The sequence below is a fragment of the Macaca thibetana genome, chromosome 3 (genome assembly GCF_024542745.1).
Source record: "Macaca thibetana thibetana isolate TM-01 chromosome 3, ASM2454274v1, whole genome shotgun sequence".
In the NCBI taxonomy this organism is placed as follows: Eukaryota; Metazoa; Chordata; class Mammalia; order Primates; family Cercopithecidae; genus Macaca; species Macaca thibetana.
In genome coordinates, this window is record NC_065580.1 from 112391771 (window position 1) to 112408900 (window position 17130).

Here is a 17130-nt window from a genome sequence, read left to right on the forward strand (position 1 = left end):
AGCATAGTCCAGACATGAACAGGACACCAGGAATAGAATGGAGGCGATGGGCCAAAGGCAGGAGAGCAGTCCTGAGGAAGGTAGAAAATGTTTCGAATAGCTAATATCAGGTGCATGAGACACAGCAACAAGAAATAAAGTTCTAGAGCACCTACGCTTCCCTGAAGCTAAGCACCTTTTCTACCAGCTAGCTCACCCAGCTCTGCTCTTTCCTCCGCTCGCTCTCTTTAGTCCAGGAAAAGGAGCACAGAGACCAGGTGGGATGGCTTAACTTTGCACAGTCTGTGACATGATCATGAGCATTGCGGGTAAGCTGAAAAACACTAGATGACCCATTGTGGGCGGTGCACCCGTATGGGGAACGTTAAAGCAAGATCCAGAAAGTGGCCACCCTAGCACTTAGCTCCAGGGTGTAAAGCCCTGGACATCCAGGAAACAGGAGCCCGAGAAAAGGAACAAAAGAAAATGGAACCAATAAAGACAGACACAGAGCTTGTGAAGGACAAAAAAATGTGCCGGATGCTGAAGACTCCCACAAACAATGACAGGGGAGATTTTACGCCACTATTCACTGCGTGACAGGAATTTCATCTGCCGTCTATGATAATATCATGGACTCTTTCTGGAAACCAACCCTTTTTCTGCAAATGCATTATGCCCCACTGTGCATATCTGGGCCCCAGAAGACTGTACCCACTGTTATTATAAGCAGGAAGCCAGCCAAGTATCTTCAGTTGTCGAGGAACAAGATTTGGGCTCAACTGTTCGGTGACCTACTTAGCTTTATTTGGTTATTTGACCACAGAATACAGTTCTGTGGTTATGGGAGCAAAAACACAGTTAGATAGAATGAATAAGATCTAGTATTTGATAGCAAAACAGGGTGATTAAAGTGAACAATAACTTATTATATATTTTAAATAACGAAAAGGATGGAATCAGAATGTTCTTAACACAAAGAAATGACAAATACTTGAGATGGATACCTCAATTACCCTGATGTGATTATTACATATTGTACGCCTGTAGCAAAACATCACTTGTACTTCATAAATATATATACCTATTATGTACCCATAATAATTAACATTAAATTTTTTTAATTAACTATACTTCTAATCCCAACCAACATTCTTTCAACTAATAACTATAAGGATGCCTGACATTTACTGAATGTCAGAAGAATCTATGGGCTAGAAACGTGTTCTCCCTATGAAGAAGGTACTGCTACCATCACTGTAGAGGTGCATATCTGGGCACCAGGAGACTGTGCCCACATGAGATCATGCATCCCAGCCTGGCCAAGAGAGAAGAGACATTCAGTTAAAAATAATAATAATAAATAGGGCCAGGTGCAGTGGCTCACATTTGTAATCCCAGCACTTTGAAAGGCTGAGGCAGGCGGATCACCTGAGGTCAGGAGTTCAAGACCAGCCTGGCCAACATAGTGAAACCCCATCTCTACTAAAAATACAAAAATTAGCCGAGCGTGGTGGCAGGAGCCTGTAATCCCAGCTACTCACTCAGGAGGCTGAGGAAGGAGAATTGCTTGAACCTGAAAGGTGGAGGCTGCAGTGAGTCGAGATCATACCACTGCACTCCAGCCTGGGCGACAGAGTGAGACGCTGTCTCAAAAATAAATAAATAAAGCCCAAGGAATGCCAGGGATGACCATATGATGTCTGCATCTCTGGTGAGTAAGAAATACAGAAGTGTGGAGCAGTGTGAAGAAGAAGAGGCGAGAACGACCCCCGGACCGACCAAAACCTGCACGCCACCGCATCCTATGCCCAGCGCCTATGACCCGCCACTGTTGCTGCCACCATGCCCAAGAGAAAGGCTGAAGGGGATGCTAAAGGAGATAAAGCCAAGGTGAAGGAAGAACCACAGAGAAGATCCGTGAGGTTGTCTGCTAAACCTGCTCCTCCAAAGCCAGAGCCCAAGCCTAAAAAGGCCCCTGAGAAGGTACCCAAAGGGAAAAAGGGAAAAGCTGATGCTCGTAAGGAGGGGAATAACCCTACAGAAAATGGAGTTGCCAATAAAGACCAGGCCCAGAAAGCTGAAGGTGCTGGAGATGCCAAATGAAGTGTCTGCATTTTTGTTAACTGTGTACTTCTGACGACTGTACAGTTTGAAATACCGTTTTTTATCAAGTTTTATAAAAATGCAGAATTTTGTTTTATTTTTTTTTAAGCTATGTTGTTAGCACACAGAACTCTTCATTGTTTTTGGAGGACAGGACATATGTCCCTAATAGAATGTCTCTGAAGCTGCACAGAGGTGGGGACAACACCTTTCCCTTTCCCTTCTAGTTCGGAGAGACTTCCTCTGGGCTCCCAGGAGAAGGGATTCCCTGACCTCGACACACACGTCCACCTTGGCATAAAAACCTTGTGGGAGGGAAAAACAAATTGTTTTTATGTCCTCTTCTCCCTTTCCACCTTTCAGCATAGGCTTAACTCCCTTAAAGCCAGACATCTGTTGGGACATGATCCCCAGCCACTGGTTACCAGTATGTCACACAATCTGGACTTTCCAGTGATGGCACTGACACGGCACCCCTCAAAGAGCAGAGGTTCCGTTTCTAGATTGTGGATCTTCAGATAAATTCTGCCATTTTCATTCCACTTCCTGAAAGTCAGGGTCAGCTTGTGAAAAGTTGTTAAAACAACATGCTAAGTGCAAAATGTCAACTCTAAACTTCCCCTGTTCAGAGCATCAGATGAAGACTTATTGGCTTTTATCGTGGCTTTCTGATTATTGGTAGTCCAAAGAAGGGAGTTTGAAAGTTGTTGTATACTGTTAACAACTGTCTGCCCATGTCCTGCCTGAAATACTGTGATTGCTTACGGAAAGTATCTTTAATAAAGCTAGGTACAGTTTGGCTTGGGGAAAAAAAAAATATGGAAGTGCTTTCTTAATAGCAGGTGTGTGTGAAGGATTCAATTGGTTATTAGGGTAAAGAGGCTTAGGAAAAAGAAACGTGTCTTTCAGTCACTGCTAAGTGACACATCCGCACTGTGCTATGAAGTCCCAAGAACCCTAAGGTCACGTGGTCCCTTGCCAGAACACACCTGTATTAACCCTTCCAGAAATCTACTGCTGTAGGCGTGTATGTGTGTGTAGGTCAGGGAGAGAGTTTTTTGTTTTGTTTTTTTACTGAGACGGAATCTTGCTGTGTCACCCAGGCTGGAGTGCAGTGGCACGATCTCAGCTCACTGCAACCTCCGTCTCCCAGGTTCAAGTGATTCTCCTGCCTCAGCCTCCTGAGTAACTGGGACTACAGGCATGTACCACCATGCTCGGCTAATTTTTGTATTTTTAGTAGAGAGGGGTTTCACCATGTTAGCCAGGATGGTCTCAAACTCCTGACCTCAGGCAATCCGCCTGCCTCAGCCTCCCAAAATGTTGAGATTACAGGCTTGAGCCACCGCACCAGGCCGGGAAAGGCATACTTTTAAAAATAACAAAGCATTTGCAATAATGAAGAAATAAGAAGAGAGAAAGGGGAAAAAGGGGGTAGGAGACAAAAATATAAAACCTTTTCCTGTGTTGGCCCCAAATAATTTTCCTGCTTTTTTTTTTTTTTTGAGATGGAGTCTCGCTCTGTCTCCCAAGCTGGAGCGCAATGGCACGATCTCGGTTCACTGCAACTTCCACGTCCCAGGTTCAAGCCACTCTCCTGCCTCAGCCTCCCGAGTAGCTGGGACTACAGGCGCCTCGCCACCATGTTCGGCTAGTTTTTGTATTTTGAGTAGAGACAGGGTTTCGCCATGTTGGCTAGGCTGGTCTCGAACTCCTGACCTCAAGTGACCCGCCCACCTCGGCCTCCCAAAATGTTGGTATTACAGGTGTGAGCCACCGTGCCCAGCCCATTTTCCTACATTTTGGGAAACTTCAAATTACCCTAGATTTTCATTTCTCTGAATGGAAGCCAGTGTAATTCATCTCTTCCACCAAGCTCCTGATAGTTCAGGTGACGTGGATGCTACATTAACTCTGTCAGGCCCCTGGGCTGCTATTAAGTTCCCCGTAACACCAAGGTCCTACACCCAGTTCCCTACAAGTAAGCGTTTTTGCCTCCCAAAGGGCCAAACCTGCACACAGCAGGGACACAGCGGGGCAGTTAGTTGCTTGGGAAAGAGAAACAAAATTTCTTTTGAGAGTGAGGTTATTTTAAGGTGGTCACAGGTATGCAGAGTCAGTTTTATGCTCTCCGTGATTTCTTATCCCCTCTGAGAGTGGGAAGGAGTTGGCATAGAGATTTTTATTTTCATGGCACATTATATAATTTGGGGTTGGTGGCAAGTGCTAACAACTGTCATACTACCCACGGCTATATTAAAAATAAGACCAAAATAGAGATTGTTGTGGGCTGTCTTGGGTTTTCCCTCAAAAGTCCTAAGGAAGAAAGTACCTCAAATGAACAGGGAGGGCATCATGAGCTCACAGAGCAGCCTGGGCAGCACCAAGACCGGCACAGAAACCCTTTCCAAGCAACAGCGTGGAAATACCAACAAACCCTTTTCAAGAGGCATACATTTCTGCAAGACCTGTCTTGACAGAAGCTACCAGGTCCCAAACATGTCACATGTATGAAAAATTCAAATTCAAACGCGGAGAAGAGCAGTTTCATGGGACCCGCCTTCAGGTACAGCTCCCCTATTTAAGCGCTCAGTTAAAAACCTTTGGAGTTTGAACAGCAGCACACGAGCTGATGTGGTTTAATTCATGCGATGAAATGTGGGTGCTGGGTAAAATTCACCCAGGAAATAGAGGGGAGAAGCAGGATGCTCAACCCATAAACAACACTTATCCTAAGAAATTCTGGCCCTTTGAATCTGGGTGAATAAACTGAAAAGCTTCATTAATACCTAGAGGATCAGGTCCAAGTTTTAGATCTGCAAAAAGAAAAAAATAAAATAAAAGAATTAAAGCTTTCCATCCCCTTTCTAAATATATGGGGATCTGTTTTCAACGCATTCATAAAATCTATCCATTTGTTTTTATTATATGAACAACTTAAAACTTGCCAGACAGATCACCTCTGATGCGGGAGAGCACAGCATCAGTTACAGGACTTGGCCAAAGCATTCTCCAAATCATATTAGGTTCGCCTCAGTTACAGAGGTCATCTTGCTGTATGTTTTCAGGAATATTAACACAAAATACATCAAAACACTAATAGAATCCATAAACACAGACAGCTAAAGTTCCACCACTTCTAACATGCTCATAATTTAGTAAGAGGTTAAGTCCGTGGTCTCATAAGACCAAGGGTGTCCTTTTCAAGTTCCTTCCCTCTCAGCTACTTAGGGCAATTCTCAGAAGTCTGCAAAGCTATCTACGTTCTCCCTTTACCAATGTTCAGCCATACACAGATATCATTTGTGAACTAAACAATGTCTTTCCTCCAGGGACAGGCCCAAGGCTACAACATGCTGGTGCACACTTTAAGTTATAGGTAAATGTTCAACTTACACCAGAATTCCCTATTTTGTGGAAGTCCCAGTTCTTTAAACTAATTCTAATTTTTGGTGTTGGCATTCAAAAATTACTCTGCCAAGGAATATGCGATGCTGAGATTTCACTCAATAGATTGGTCAGAAGGACGGAGGGAAGAGAGAGAAGAAAAGCAAGCAGCAGGGGAAAGAGAAGGAAATGATACCAGCAAAAAGGCCAGGGCTCTGGGTTCATGGATGCCTTTCTGAGCAATGTTTTCATTAGCACCACCTAGGTGCACCCTTATATGGCTCCAGTCCTCTATTTATAAGGCTGTCACCTGTCTGACAGGTAGTTTTACATGTTGCAGTACCAAGGACCAGATGCCTTTTAGGAACAGTTTTGAGAATGACAAGTCACTTAAACACTCATTGCCATGACTTAGTTTTAAGAAAAATGACCAACAACTGAGCATTCCTAATGGGGAAGCTTTTCTCTCTGATGGGTGCGATTCTGAGTCAATGAAATGGGTGCAGAAGAAAAGACATTGGGAACTCCAGCTTTAAAAGAGACCAGGACTCGTTACTGAAAATAGTTTTGACTTGTTAGATGCCTGCTTTTGCTGGGGAATGGAACAAATGATGTTTCAGGCAGGAGCTGCCAGGTCACATGAACCTCCTTCTAGCAAAGTGTATGATCTCAGAGGCCACACATGTTCATTTACGGTAGAGTTTAGATTAAAATGATAAATGTCGATCTGGTGTACATTTAAATGCCATTTTGAAAAAAAACCCAAACCCAGCTCGGGGCTTTCCCGCCCCACATACCACTGCAGATTCCGTGGTCAGGGAGATGCTGGCCCTTGAGTAGCTGCCACTGTCTCCATGGAAGGACGACACCATAGTTAATTAAATGTCCACTCTGATGGTAAAGTTCATTATCTAACACTGCAAGTGCAGTTATCAGAATATTCTTGATGGGCCAGAGCTGTCTGAAGGCCCTGTCAAACACGTAACAGAGGAAAAGATAAGATGAATTTGCCTTTCATACAGGGACTTTTTTTTTAATGGAGGCTCAAAATACCAACCTCAGATTTGCAAATATTCTAGTCCCATTTAAAGCTTAATCATCTTAATGAAATATAATCAAGGGCTTTTTCACCTTTCCATTATTTTTTAGTTTCTTAATGTGTATGTTAGGTCCCAAATAGTTTCCATTGATGGCAGGGTTGAGTTCAGAGTCCTGACTCTGGACTATGCAGTTTTTATTTCCTTTCTCATTGAATTCTTCACAGCAGGTCTGAGAAGACAATACACTTATTCTCAATTTTCAGGTGACGGACATAAAGTTTAGAGAAAATGAAGAGCTAGAAAGTGGCAGGGTCATGACTCAAAACGGGCCTTCGAATCACACCAAGTCTAACGCACACCAGCTAGAGACCCCTGAATCTTGACACTACACCACTTCAGCTGCACCCAGGGGGCCCAGTGGTCTTCTGATTTCCAAGTTTAAGTTCTCACCAGCTTCACTTGCTCATTTGACACAGTAAGCACAGAATGACAGGCTGCCACCACTGTTTAAGAGTTCCTAATGTACATAGGATAGCTATGGGTCAAAACCCACCAGATCGCTGTTTTGAAATAGAAACGACAAACTCAGCATCCTGAAACCCAAAACTCCGAAGGGAAGAAGAACACCATTTGTGTGACCCTTTCACAGTTCAGCAAGGCTCCTTCAACCACTCTCTCATATAAGCCTCTCATGGCCTTGGGGCAGGCAGGGCTATAGGAGGCAGGCAGGGCTGGTAGGAGCTTCCCTCACCTACAAGTGACAAGGCTCAGCCAAGGGAAGGAGGGACAGGACACAGAACACCAACAAGGGTAGCCGAGGCCTCTGACTCCCACGCTGTATTCTTTCATTCCGACTTCTATTAGAAAAAAGGATCTTGTCAATGAATATGTCCTATGTCTACATTTCCATGTAAGCAAAGCAAGAAAACCAAAAAGAACATGTGGGGAAAGGAATTTTCAGTGTTTTTCTTAGACTGGTTTTTGATTCACATGGGGAATCACAGAGTTTCTGGGGGCCCAGGGGGCTATAGTTTCTTTTCGCTCTTAACCATCCCAAACCATCCTTGCCAGCACCCTTAATTGTCCTGCTACACTAAGAATGTAAAGCTGTCAAATTCAGGCCAGAATGATGTGACCAAGACCGACCATTATGTACACTCTCTTCCTAAAGTAAGTGCTGGGGTTCGGGAGGTTCTTACCCTCGGGGCAGTAAGGCTTGGGAGTACCTGCTAGTTATATCAGCTGGGTCCCTTCCCTGCATTAAAGAGCAAAAGTACCTCAAGCAGAACAGATAGAGAACTGACACAACTTAAAATATCCCCAGATTTCCTATAGAAAAATACAGTCACTTTTCTAAAAATGCCATAAGGGTGACGGTTTGGCAGGAGCATCTCTTAGCAATCAGCAGAAATCTACTAAATCCCTCCTAAAAGGTCCATTCTAAACAACATTCCACAGCGACAAAGGGGCCTGACTTTGATTTCTGAATAATTTGACTAGGAGCATGGAAAGTTGCAACAACATTAAGTGCAATAACTTTCTACCCCCTTTTTGGTTCCCAATGTGAAGTTTGCTGAAATAAAACTTGACAGCACAAAGCTCCCGGGGATGTGTTCCAGATGAATTGAGTCATCCACACAAACTCACAGACACACGCACACATGCCCTGGACCCTCGCATTTACAGAGGGAGTGGTTTCCATCTGTATTTGACAACCCAGTGCCATGGGTCTCGAGGCTGAGGGCTGCTTATGGATGCAACTTTAAATTTAATTTGGAGGGGTATGCTAATTGTGTGGAGTGGTAGGAAAATGCTGGCGACATTTTGACTTTAGCAGCCCCACTGCCCTGATTAAAAAATATCAGCTTTCCATCTGCAAGACATTTCTAAGGTGGACACCTTACAAATTGTTAAGGTGCAATTTGTGCACAGTTAGTTCTTTGTTTAATCGAGAAATCTGCCCGAACTCTGATTGGGCTGATTTCCCTAAGGCCGGGAGTGAAGGTTATTTCCTTATGCCTTTTGGGAGCAGCAATCTCTCTAATACGTTTCTGAATTATTCCAGCTTGTGCCGAGGCTGAACAGGAGAACAAAGCCCTGGTTCCACAGCAGAAAGACTAACTGAACTCCCAGCTGGGAAGGTTTAGGCAGAGATTTATAAGTACAAACACTGAAGAAATTTGCAAGTAATTGCATGTATTTGCTTTTCGTTGTGGGATGCAGTAAACCAGTATTTATTAAAATACATCGGCAAGGTACTGTTTATTACCCCCTCTCCTTGATGTCTTGTAGAGGGGAATAAAGTGCTTGGCTCTTTTCATTTCTTTAAATTAAGGGGCCAAAACAGCATTTCAAGGAATATAAGGAAGAAGCTGAAATTAGACATATACTCTGAATGGCTACTGCCTCTTACTTAAGTTGGAATTGGTGCATGAACATGGCTCTAGATCTGCTGTTCTGATTTAATCTTGCAAAGCTTAACTTTTTTTCTACTTTCTTAAGTTTCCATGAATCCATTATTTGGGGACCAACAATTACCATTTTCTCCTACAGAACTGCTGTTATTATTCTTGGATTGCAGCCTGCAAAACTGAGTGATAAATAGGCACATGTTCACGGGATATAAAATAACAGGCTCAGGCCGGCGGGGTGGCTCACGCCTGTAATTCCAGCACTTTGGGAGGCGGAGGCAGACGGATCACGAGGTCAGGAGTTCGAGACCAACCTGGCCACCATGGTGAAACCCCGTCTCTACTAAAAATACAAAAATTAGCTGGGCGTGGTGGTGCACACTTGTAATCCCAGCTACTCGGGAGGCTGAGGCAAAAGAATTACTTGAACCCAGGAGGCGGAGGTTGCAGTCAGCCGAGATCATGCCATTGCACTCCAGCCTGGGTGACAGTGAGATTCCGTCTCAATAAAAAAAAAAATAAAATAATAATAATAATAATAATAATAATAATAATAATAAAATAACAGGCTGAGAAAGTTACAGCTTAATAAGAGAGTGACTTAAACAAACTACCACCAAAAAGAGATATTATGTTCACTGGCTGCTGCATCTAAATTCCTGTGCCATCAGCTACTTTGGGTTTTAATTTGCCAATGAGTAAAGGTCAGAAGAAACCAGACAGATGACTCTCCTTCCCTCTTCAACTTGGATCACAGCTCCCCACCTGCCTCAGTGTCCCCCTTTTAATGACAGACCCAAATTGTTCTACCTAATACTCCTTAACACAATGGTCTCAAACTTTAGCTGCATCAGCTTTGCCTAAAGAGCTCGTTAACACAGATTGCTGGGTCTCAGCCCGAGAGTTTCTGATTCAGTAAGACAGAGGAGGCGCACAAGAAGTACCATTTCTAATAAGTTCCCTGGGGATGCAGATGCTGCGTGTCCTGGGACCACACTTTGATAAATGCTGGTCTAGAAGGCAAATGGGCAAAAGTTTGGTTCAGTGAAGGTAAGCGGTAGCTATTGTGCCCGCCCCCAAAATAGCAAATAACAGAAATGAAATACCAATGTATGTTATTTTAGTCAACAAATGTTAATTGCCACCTGCTTAAATATATGCCTGACAACATTATCTCCATGTAGAATTCCCAAGCTCCTGCCCTCTCTTCCACACTGGTCTTTGCCTACTTTTCCTTCCATCTGATGTCCCTTAAGAATCTGGATGTGTGACCCAAGCTGGGGAGCGACAGCTTCCAGTTTGCATGTTTGCTCTTCTTAGAACTGCAGGATCCTCACGTCCCCATTTTCTCTTCCTCCATCAGCAGTGCACCCACCTAAGCAGTAGGCACCCATTGAATACCAGCTGCTATTGTTTTAAAATGACAATCAGAATAAAATCAGAGAGCAGTAACAGAAACTAGTGTGTGCTTCTCTGTTCCTCAGCACAGCAACTCTGGTTATCTTAAGTTCAGTGTTGGTAATTAATAAGCCCCAGATCATAAAATTAAAAGGTACCAAGTAGCCACAGGTGGAAGGTTTTCTGAGACTGGCAGCAGAGATGGCAGCCGATCCCCTCTCCCCTTGGCTTGAGGGCCAGTACCTCCCATGCTTCTGCACCTGTATCTTTAAAACAGAGAACATGCTACCATGTTACCTCCCAATGTCTATGACATGAAGACAAATGAATTAGAGACCCTAGAGGAATATTAAAATGAAAAACGCTACTTGATAAAAATAAGCCAGACCAGGAAATCAGATAGCATGCTTATATATATATACACACACACACACACATATATATATATGTTATATATTATATATATTTTATAGGAAAAGTCCTGGCTTTTACACAGCTTTTCCAGTTATAAAAGCCTCACCTCCTGATCACATAAAATCAGATTTTCTATGATTTTTATTAGAGAAGAACCATGAGGTCTGTATGTATAATCACAAATTGGCCAGAAGTGATAACTGCTGGAACAGAAAACAAGATTGTTCTGTGCCTCAGGTATTCAAACTTCAATCACTTAAGAGAGAGAAGAGTTTCATACCAATACGGACTCTCATGACCAAGTGCACATAGGATGTCAATGTCTGGATCCAGATGCTCGACCCTTACACAAGCATCTGAAGCAGGTACTTGGTGTCACGAAGGAAGCTGAGGGGTTAAGTGACTTACACAAGACAAGTCAGCCAGCGAAGGGCTGAGACTAGAATCCTGTCCTTTCTAATTCCAAAATCACATCTGATTTTCCTCCAAGAAACCAAGTCACCAGCACCTATCTTTTCTTTACTAAAAGCATGCGTAAGTCAAGTATATTCTAAAAGATAATCACCTATTAAAACTGAATAAGGAAAACCAGCTATAGTAACCCCCTCTGTACCAAATGCTGAATCAGGAAAGACACCGAACTTTTTGATAATCAGATTTTCCTAGAGCCTGAACAGGGTGAAAAATTCTTGAAGGTGTAATATTTTTACTAGAACACGCAAGGGTGTTTTTAGACCTTACAATCAAAATGTCCAAAAGGATAAATTTGGATATTAATTACAAAACTTGTACTACCTCAAACTTTTTATTACATTCTACACCTCTACTGTTTTCTTGTGGTTATCACAAGTGCTAACAAAACATTAGCATTCATATCAAGTAAAATCAACTGGCAAGTCCATTATTGACATTTATTTTAAATGTGTATGTCTGAAGTATGTGTTACTCATCCTTTAAATTAACATCTTCCACCTTGATGGGACAATTGGACAGACCAGGCCAACACTTTTTTCACGAGTAATTAATAACTCTATTTTCACATTTCTGGAGAGAGAATTACACTCAACCAACATTTCCACATCCTGAATCTGCTAATCTCAGCAATAAAACCTTCCTTTAAAACACATGCAGGGTCTTGACCAAAGAGTAATGATAGAAAACTAATTCATAAACTTTGTGGTTTTTCTAGCAAATGACAGCAGTTTCATATTTAGTAAAGTCTATATTTTTGTTGACTGTACACACCAAAATACATATGCATTAAAATGCAGGCAAGGGTGTATATATTTCTATTTCCTAAAAGGAAATTCAGAGATACAAAAACATAATTATACAAATTATCCTTAGTTCTTGCTGTTAATTCAGTTTAGGCACAACCCCTGAGAAATAAATAAAAATTCTCCATAGCATGAAATAACTGGTATTCAATCTTCTTTACTTATTGGGGATACTAAATTGTACTAAATTGTACTAAAAGTACTAAATTGATGTCATCATAAATATTCAATTTCATTTTTAAGTAATTACAAAAAGTAAAGTGTAATTCAAAGAATGGTCTGATGTGCCACAACCAGCCGTGCAAATGCACAGGATCTTTTTAAGATGGAAAATGTAAGTGCTTACCAACTGGGAACTTGAAGAAATTGAGACTGACATCTGACCTTTAAAAGCAGTGGTTCTCACACTTTATTGTTTAAAAACTTGTTAAAAACACAGAATCTAAGATCCAGTTCTCAGAAATTCTGACTCAGGAGTCTGGCACGAAGCCAAGATGCTACATGGTCACACCAAGATCCGCAAGGTTGGTTCTGTTACTACAGTAAAGAGTCACCTTCAGAGGCAGGGTGCCTGATGCCCACCAAGTCATCATTCCGCTTTGTTCAACTCTCCCATGGCAGCTGCCTCTCCTCACTGTCTTGTCTTGCCTTCCATTATTTACTCACTCATGGGTGGAGAGGAGTTATCCTTAAAATAGACCATCTCAAAAGGTGATTTTCCTTTTGATAACTGACTGTCAATCAATGTAAACACACAACAAAACAATCCCTTGCAGAAGTTTAAAAGCCAAACACATTCTTATCTCTAGAATGTCAGGTGGCCTATATGACTATATCTTTTTCCCTCACTAAATTGACTGCAGCAGCTTAGCTTGCTTCTGTTGTTATTTTAAAGATTATTTCAAATTTGGAAAGAGTCTGACCTGCAGAAAATGTGGACGACACTTACTGTGGGACTGTGTACCAGTTTTGGTACTCGTTTTAATTCTCAGTGCTCCTCTTCCTAGAGAACCAAACCAACACCAGAGAGGCTAAGCAAAGGCAGTCAGTTGGATGTGAATTACCTTTTGGTCGCTGACAACAGAAAGTTACCCTGAACCACCGACCGAGGGATGGAAAGCCTCTGTATCCCATTAGTAATTCTCAGAATCATCTCTGTTCCCAGCCAAGTATGGAAAGCCAAGTATAGTATCATGGAACCAAATTCAAATGCTGGTCTCAAAGTTCCCGACTTGCTTGCCTTCAAGTGCCCCTTGAGGGATTTTAAATGACAGTGAAAAGGTTTGTTCAACTAAAAATTCAAAGTGTCGGGACAAAGTTTATTTCTGAGGCTCAAGAGATGGTTTTTGCTTTAGTTGTTGATGTTGCCATTGTTGTTGTTGTGTGTGTGTAACAAGTCAGAAATAAAATCTGCCACTTGTCTTTTCCTAAATGATGGTATTTAAAATAGCAAGTCTAAGAAAATCTAGCAGTTTGGTTTGCTCGCTCAAAGAATATATTTTTAACATGAAGTGTTCCAAGTAGTTGCAAGTTATGCTGATAGATATTTTATAAAGGCAATGGGTCAAAAGAACTCAACAATCCCTTCTAGAGCCAAGCTACGGCAGATTTTCTTTTGAAAAAGGGACAGAGTTGACAGAGAAAAGAGTGAGGAAGTGGAAGCTGACAATTTAGTGCTAATGGTATTGTTCGCACAAAAGCAAAAACACAACAACAGCCAGGAAAGGGTGCCGCATGCTTACAGTCTTCACTCCAACAAGTATTTTTAAGTATCAACAACTTGGAGAGGAAAGGGGAAAAATAGGCTGCCGTGGTGCCTTGTACAGGTGGCGCCAAGGTCCCTGGCTGGGCCCTTGGACAAAACCATCTCATGTAAACCTTAAAGAGGATTAATCCTCAAGGAGCACTGTAATGAGACCTTAAAAGGCTGAACAACAGCAGCAGACCACGGAGGAAGGCAGTCGTCTGCTCCCCCAAGTCTTGCTAGCAGAGTTACATCAAAGCAAACGGGCAGCAGATAGCAGGCTTCCACGGCAATCCCTTATCTCGGCTCCAGCGGACGCCGCTACTGTGATTGTCTTGAACTGCCACCTGTCCCAGGCATCTTTGAAGGCAACGCTAAGCCTCTGATGGATCTGACCTCCTTGAGCTGAGATCCTTTTATGTCTTTCTTCATTTTCTGCCCTGCGACATTCTTCCCCTGCCATGCACACGACATGAAACAAAGGGAGTTCTCACTCCTGACTCACTGTCCCCAGCCATTTGAGAGCAAAGAAAAACAATGTTCAGGATTATACTCTGCCCGTAATACGGAGCTGTCCTCAGGAGACAAGCCTCTTATTTTTGAGGGTATAACTATAGACAGCATTTACGTGCAAGCGCTTTACAATGGGGTTCGATGGAGCTGGGCGCCAAGATAGGAAAGCTGCATGTCTGAGATAACTAAAAAACACAAGGAATGATGATACAAAAACTCGATTAATAACCACATGTTTTCACAGGAGGAATACAAATACAAATACTGAAATATTAAAACATACTTAAAAAATCACTGCACATTGGGGCTTGAAAAAATAGCAGCACACAAATGTCCTTAAACCTGGTCAACTTAAAAGGAATTTTTAAAAAATGATGAGAGAGAAAAATATTTAAAACACACATATACTGGCAGGTGAGAAAAGTTTACAACCTGAATGGTAAAATAGTTCTCTCTGAGGCCTAAGAGACTAGAGATATCTGGCTTTTCCAAATCATACCAGGAGAAAGAGTAGTGCCTGTGTTTCTCTGAAAAGTTCTGACATTTGAGGGGAAGGAAAACTGCTGTGGTCAAATTCATTCAACACAAGACTTCTCAACATCCTCTTATTCTGTCACACAAGTCTGTCTGCACACATTGCTTTAATAACGCTCACCTATGTGACTGTTTCTCATATGACTGAAATTGTAACACACCTCAGCAAGTGATCTAGAATGGTACGACTTTAATATTTTGCCTCATTTCACTAAAGATTTCAGGCAGCATACAAGAATTCACCAGGTAGAAAATGCCAACTAAAGAAAAATCTGATCAGAGAACAGTTTAGATGATCAAGACCTAAAGAAAGTTAAGAGAGAATATGCAGGCCGCAATCCAATAGAGTTGGAATAACCGAGCAGCCACTTTAAATCTGAGTTTCTTGGTAGGCAATGAGTAAAGGAAAACAAAATCAGCTATATGATATATCCTGCAGGAAGTCACATAACCACCTTATATCATGGTCTTGTGTTTTATCTGCACAGTATTTAAAATTTTCAGAAAAGTATACACCTCACTTGACACAGATCAGCAATCCTATAGCTACCATAACAACATTCTTCTAGTCTGGGCTTTGGTCTGGGTTCCAAAATCCACTTCTTAGAAGAGGGTCAGCCTAAAGGGCTGGGAAGCTGTGGCCTTCTTGTTTCTGGGTTATGGGGCTGTCTCCAGCCCAAAAGAGTGAGGCTCCCACAGAAACACCCAATGACGAGCGTCAGTCCAGAGCCAGCCCCTGAACCATCTACACTTTCCACTCCCACACTCAGGATGGCCTCCTCAACTCTGGGGCTATTCCAGCTCTTTCAGTTTGGATTTTTTTAGCTTTCAATTTTTTACCAGCTTTCAACCACACGGTCTTGTCCTCTGATTGACAGGCTATCTTCTCACTTCTGACATGGCTCTTGATTGCAGGCACTCCTTCTGGTAACAAGCCATTTTAACTTCGGCCAGAGAGGCCTGGCAGTAAGTGGACCTCAGAGCTGATCCCAGGCTTGCAGTAGACAAACTGCCTCGTGCTCTTCTGTCCAAGCTGGGATAAAGATGTTTCTCTCTGACACTATAGCCCATTACACATTTTTCAGAGATGCATGATTTTAAAAAGAAACACACTGACATGTACTTCATGTGAGGTGGGCAGCATGTATCTGAAGCTCATAAATCTACCCACTTCCCTCTTCTCAATGAGATCTGACTTGCAAAACTGTTTGCAGACTGTGGTGCCTTTTAAACAGCACACATGCATCCCCAGGATTCACTACGCCCATTTCCTAGACAGGGCCAGTTTCTATGATGGAATAGCCTATTTCAATACAGCGCCAACTTAAAATCTTTAAACTCCAGTAGTGTTTGGGACAGACTGAAAATAACTTTTCCAATTTTAAAGCAACCTAAGTTTTATAGTGTATTTTTATTTCTCCAAGTTCATGATTTTTAAACAACGTAGTAGGCATTAAAATGAACCACGTTAAGAAACAAATGTAGGGCCTGGCACAGTGGCTGTCGCCTGTAATCCCAGCACTTTGGGAGGCCAAGACAGCGGATGGCTTGAGCTCAGGGGTTAGAGACCAGCCTGGGCAACATGGCAAAACCCCATCTCTATAAAAAATACAAAATTATTAGCCAGGTGTGGTGGTGCATGCCTGTGGTCCCAACTACTCAGGAGGCTGAGGCAGGAGGATTGCTTGAGCCCAGGAACTGGGAGGCAAAAGTTGTAGTGAGCCATGATCATGCCACCATACTCCAGCCTGGGCGACAGAGCAAGACCCTGACTCAAAAAAAAAAAAAAAAAAAAAAAAAAAAAAAAAAAAAAGAAAGAAAAGAAAAAAAGAAGGAAACAAATTTAAAATAGGGTGCCAATCAAATATCTTCAAATAGACTTAATATGCAATAAAAAAAATCAAAGAAAACATACATATATAGGAATATATAGGAAGATGTTAGGAGAAAAACTTACCTGAGTAGCCAGTCTGTAATAAGGGAGCACTCAATTTAAGATGCATTTTGACAAGATCACTCACTTTAATTGTCTGCTATGGTATTAGCCAGAATTCAATTATTTGATTTACGCTTCTATCAACCTATCATATATTTCTATTGAATACTACCAGTTGGATATTGTTGTTACTGTGTTTAATCCATTTGGTTAAAAAAAATAAACAAAGTGACATTTTTGTCAGGAAATGAAAGACTAGCTCTTCCAGTAGCAAGAAGTAAGATTTTCAAAAGACTTTTTGGCTTTTGGATCATTGTTTTTGGGAAGTTGCCTCTTTAATCTTTGTAAGTAATTCTGTAAAATATGATACATGCCTAGTTTTTATCTAGGG

At 42.0% G+C, this 17130-nt stretch overlaps 2 protein-coding genes across 4 annotated transcripts in view; one reads left to right on the top strand and one right to left on the bottom strand.

Moving 5' to 3' along the window:
• Nucleotides 1-17130, bottom strand: part of GLI3 (GLI family zinc finger 3) — a 279496-nt gene that overhangs the window by 149675 nt on the left and 112691 nt on the right. The gene's annotated exons all lie outside the window — the stretch shown is intronic.
• On the top strand, nt 1756-2422 carry LOC126951438 (non-histone chromosomal protein HMG-17-like). The gene has a single exon (XM_050785518.1). It carries the CDS (start codon nt 1825-1827, stop codon nt 2083-2085), a length of 261 nt encoding a protein of 86 aa, XP_050641475.1. The 5' UTR covers nt 1756-1824; the 3' UTR covers nt 2086-2422.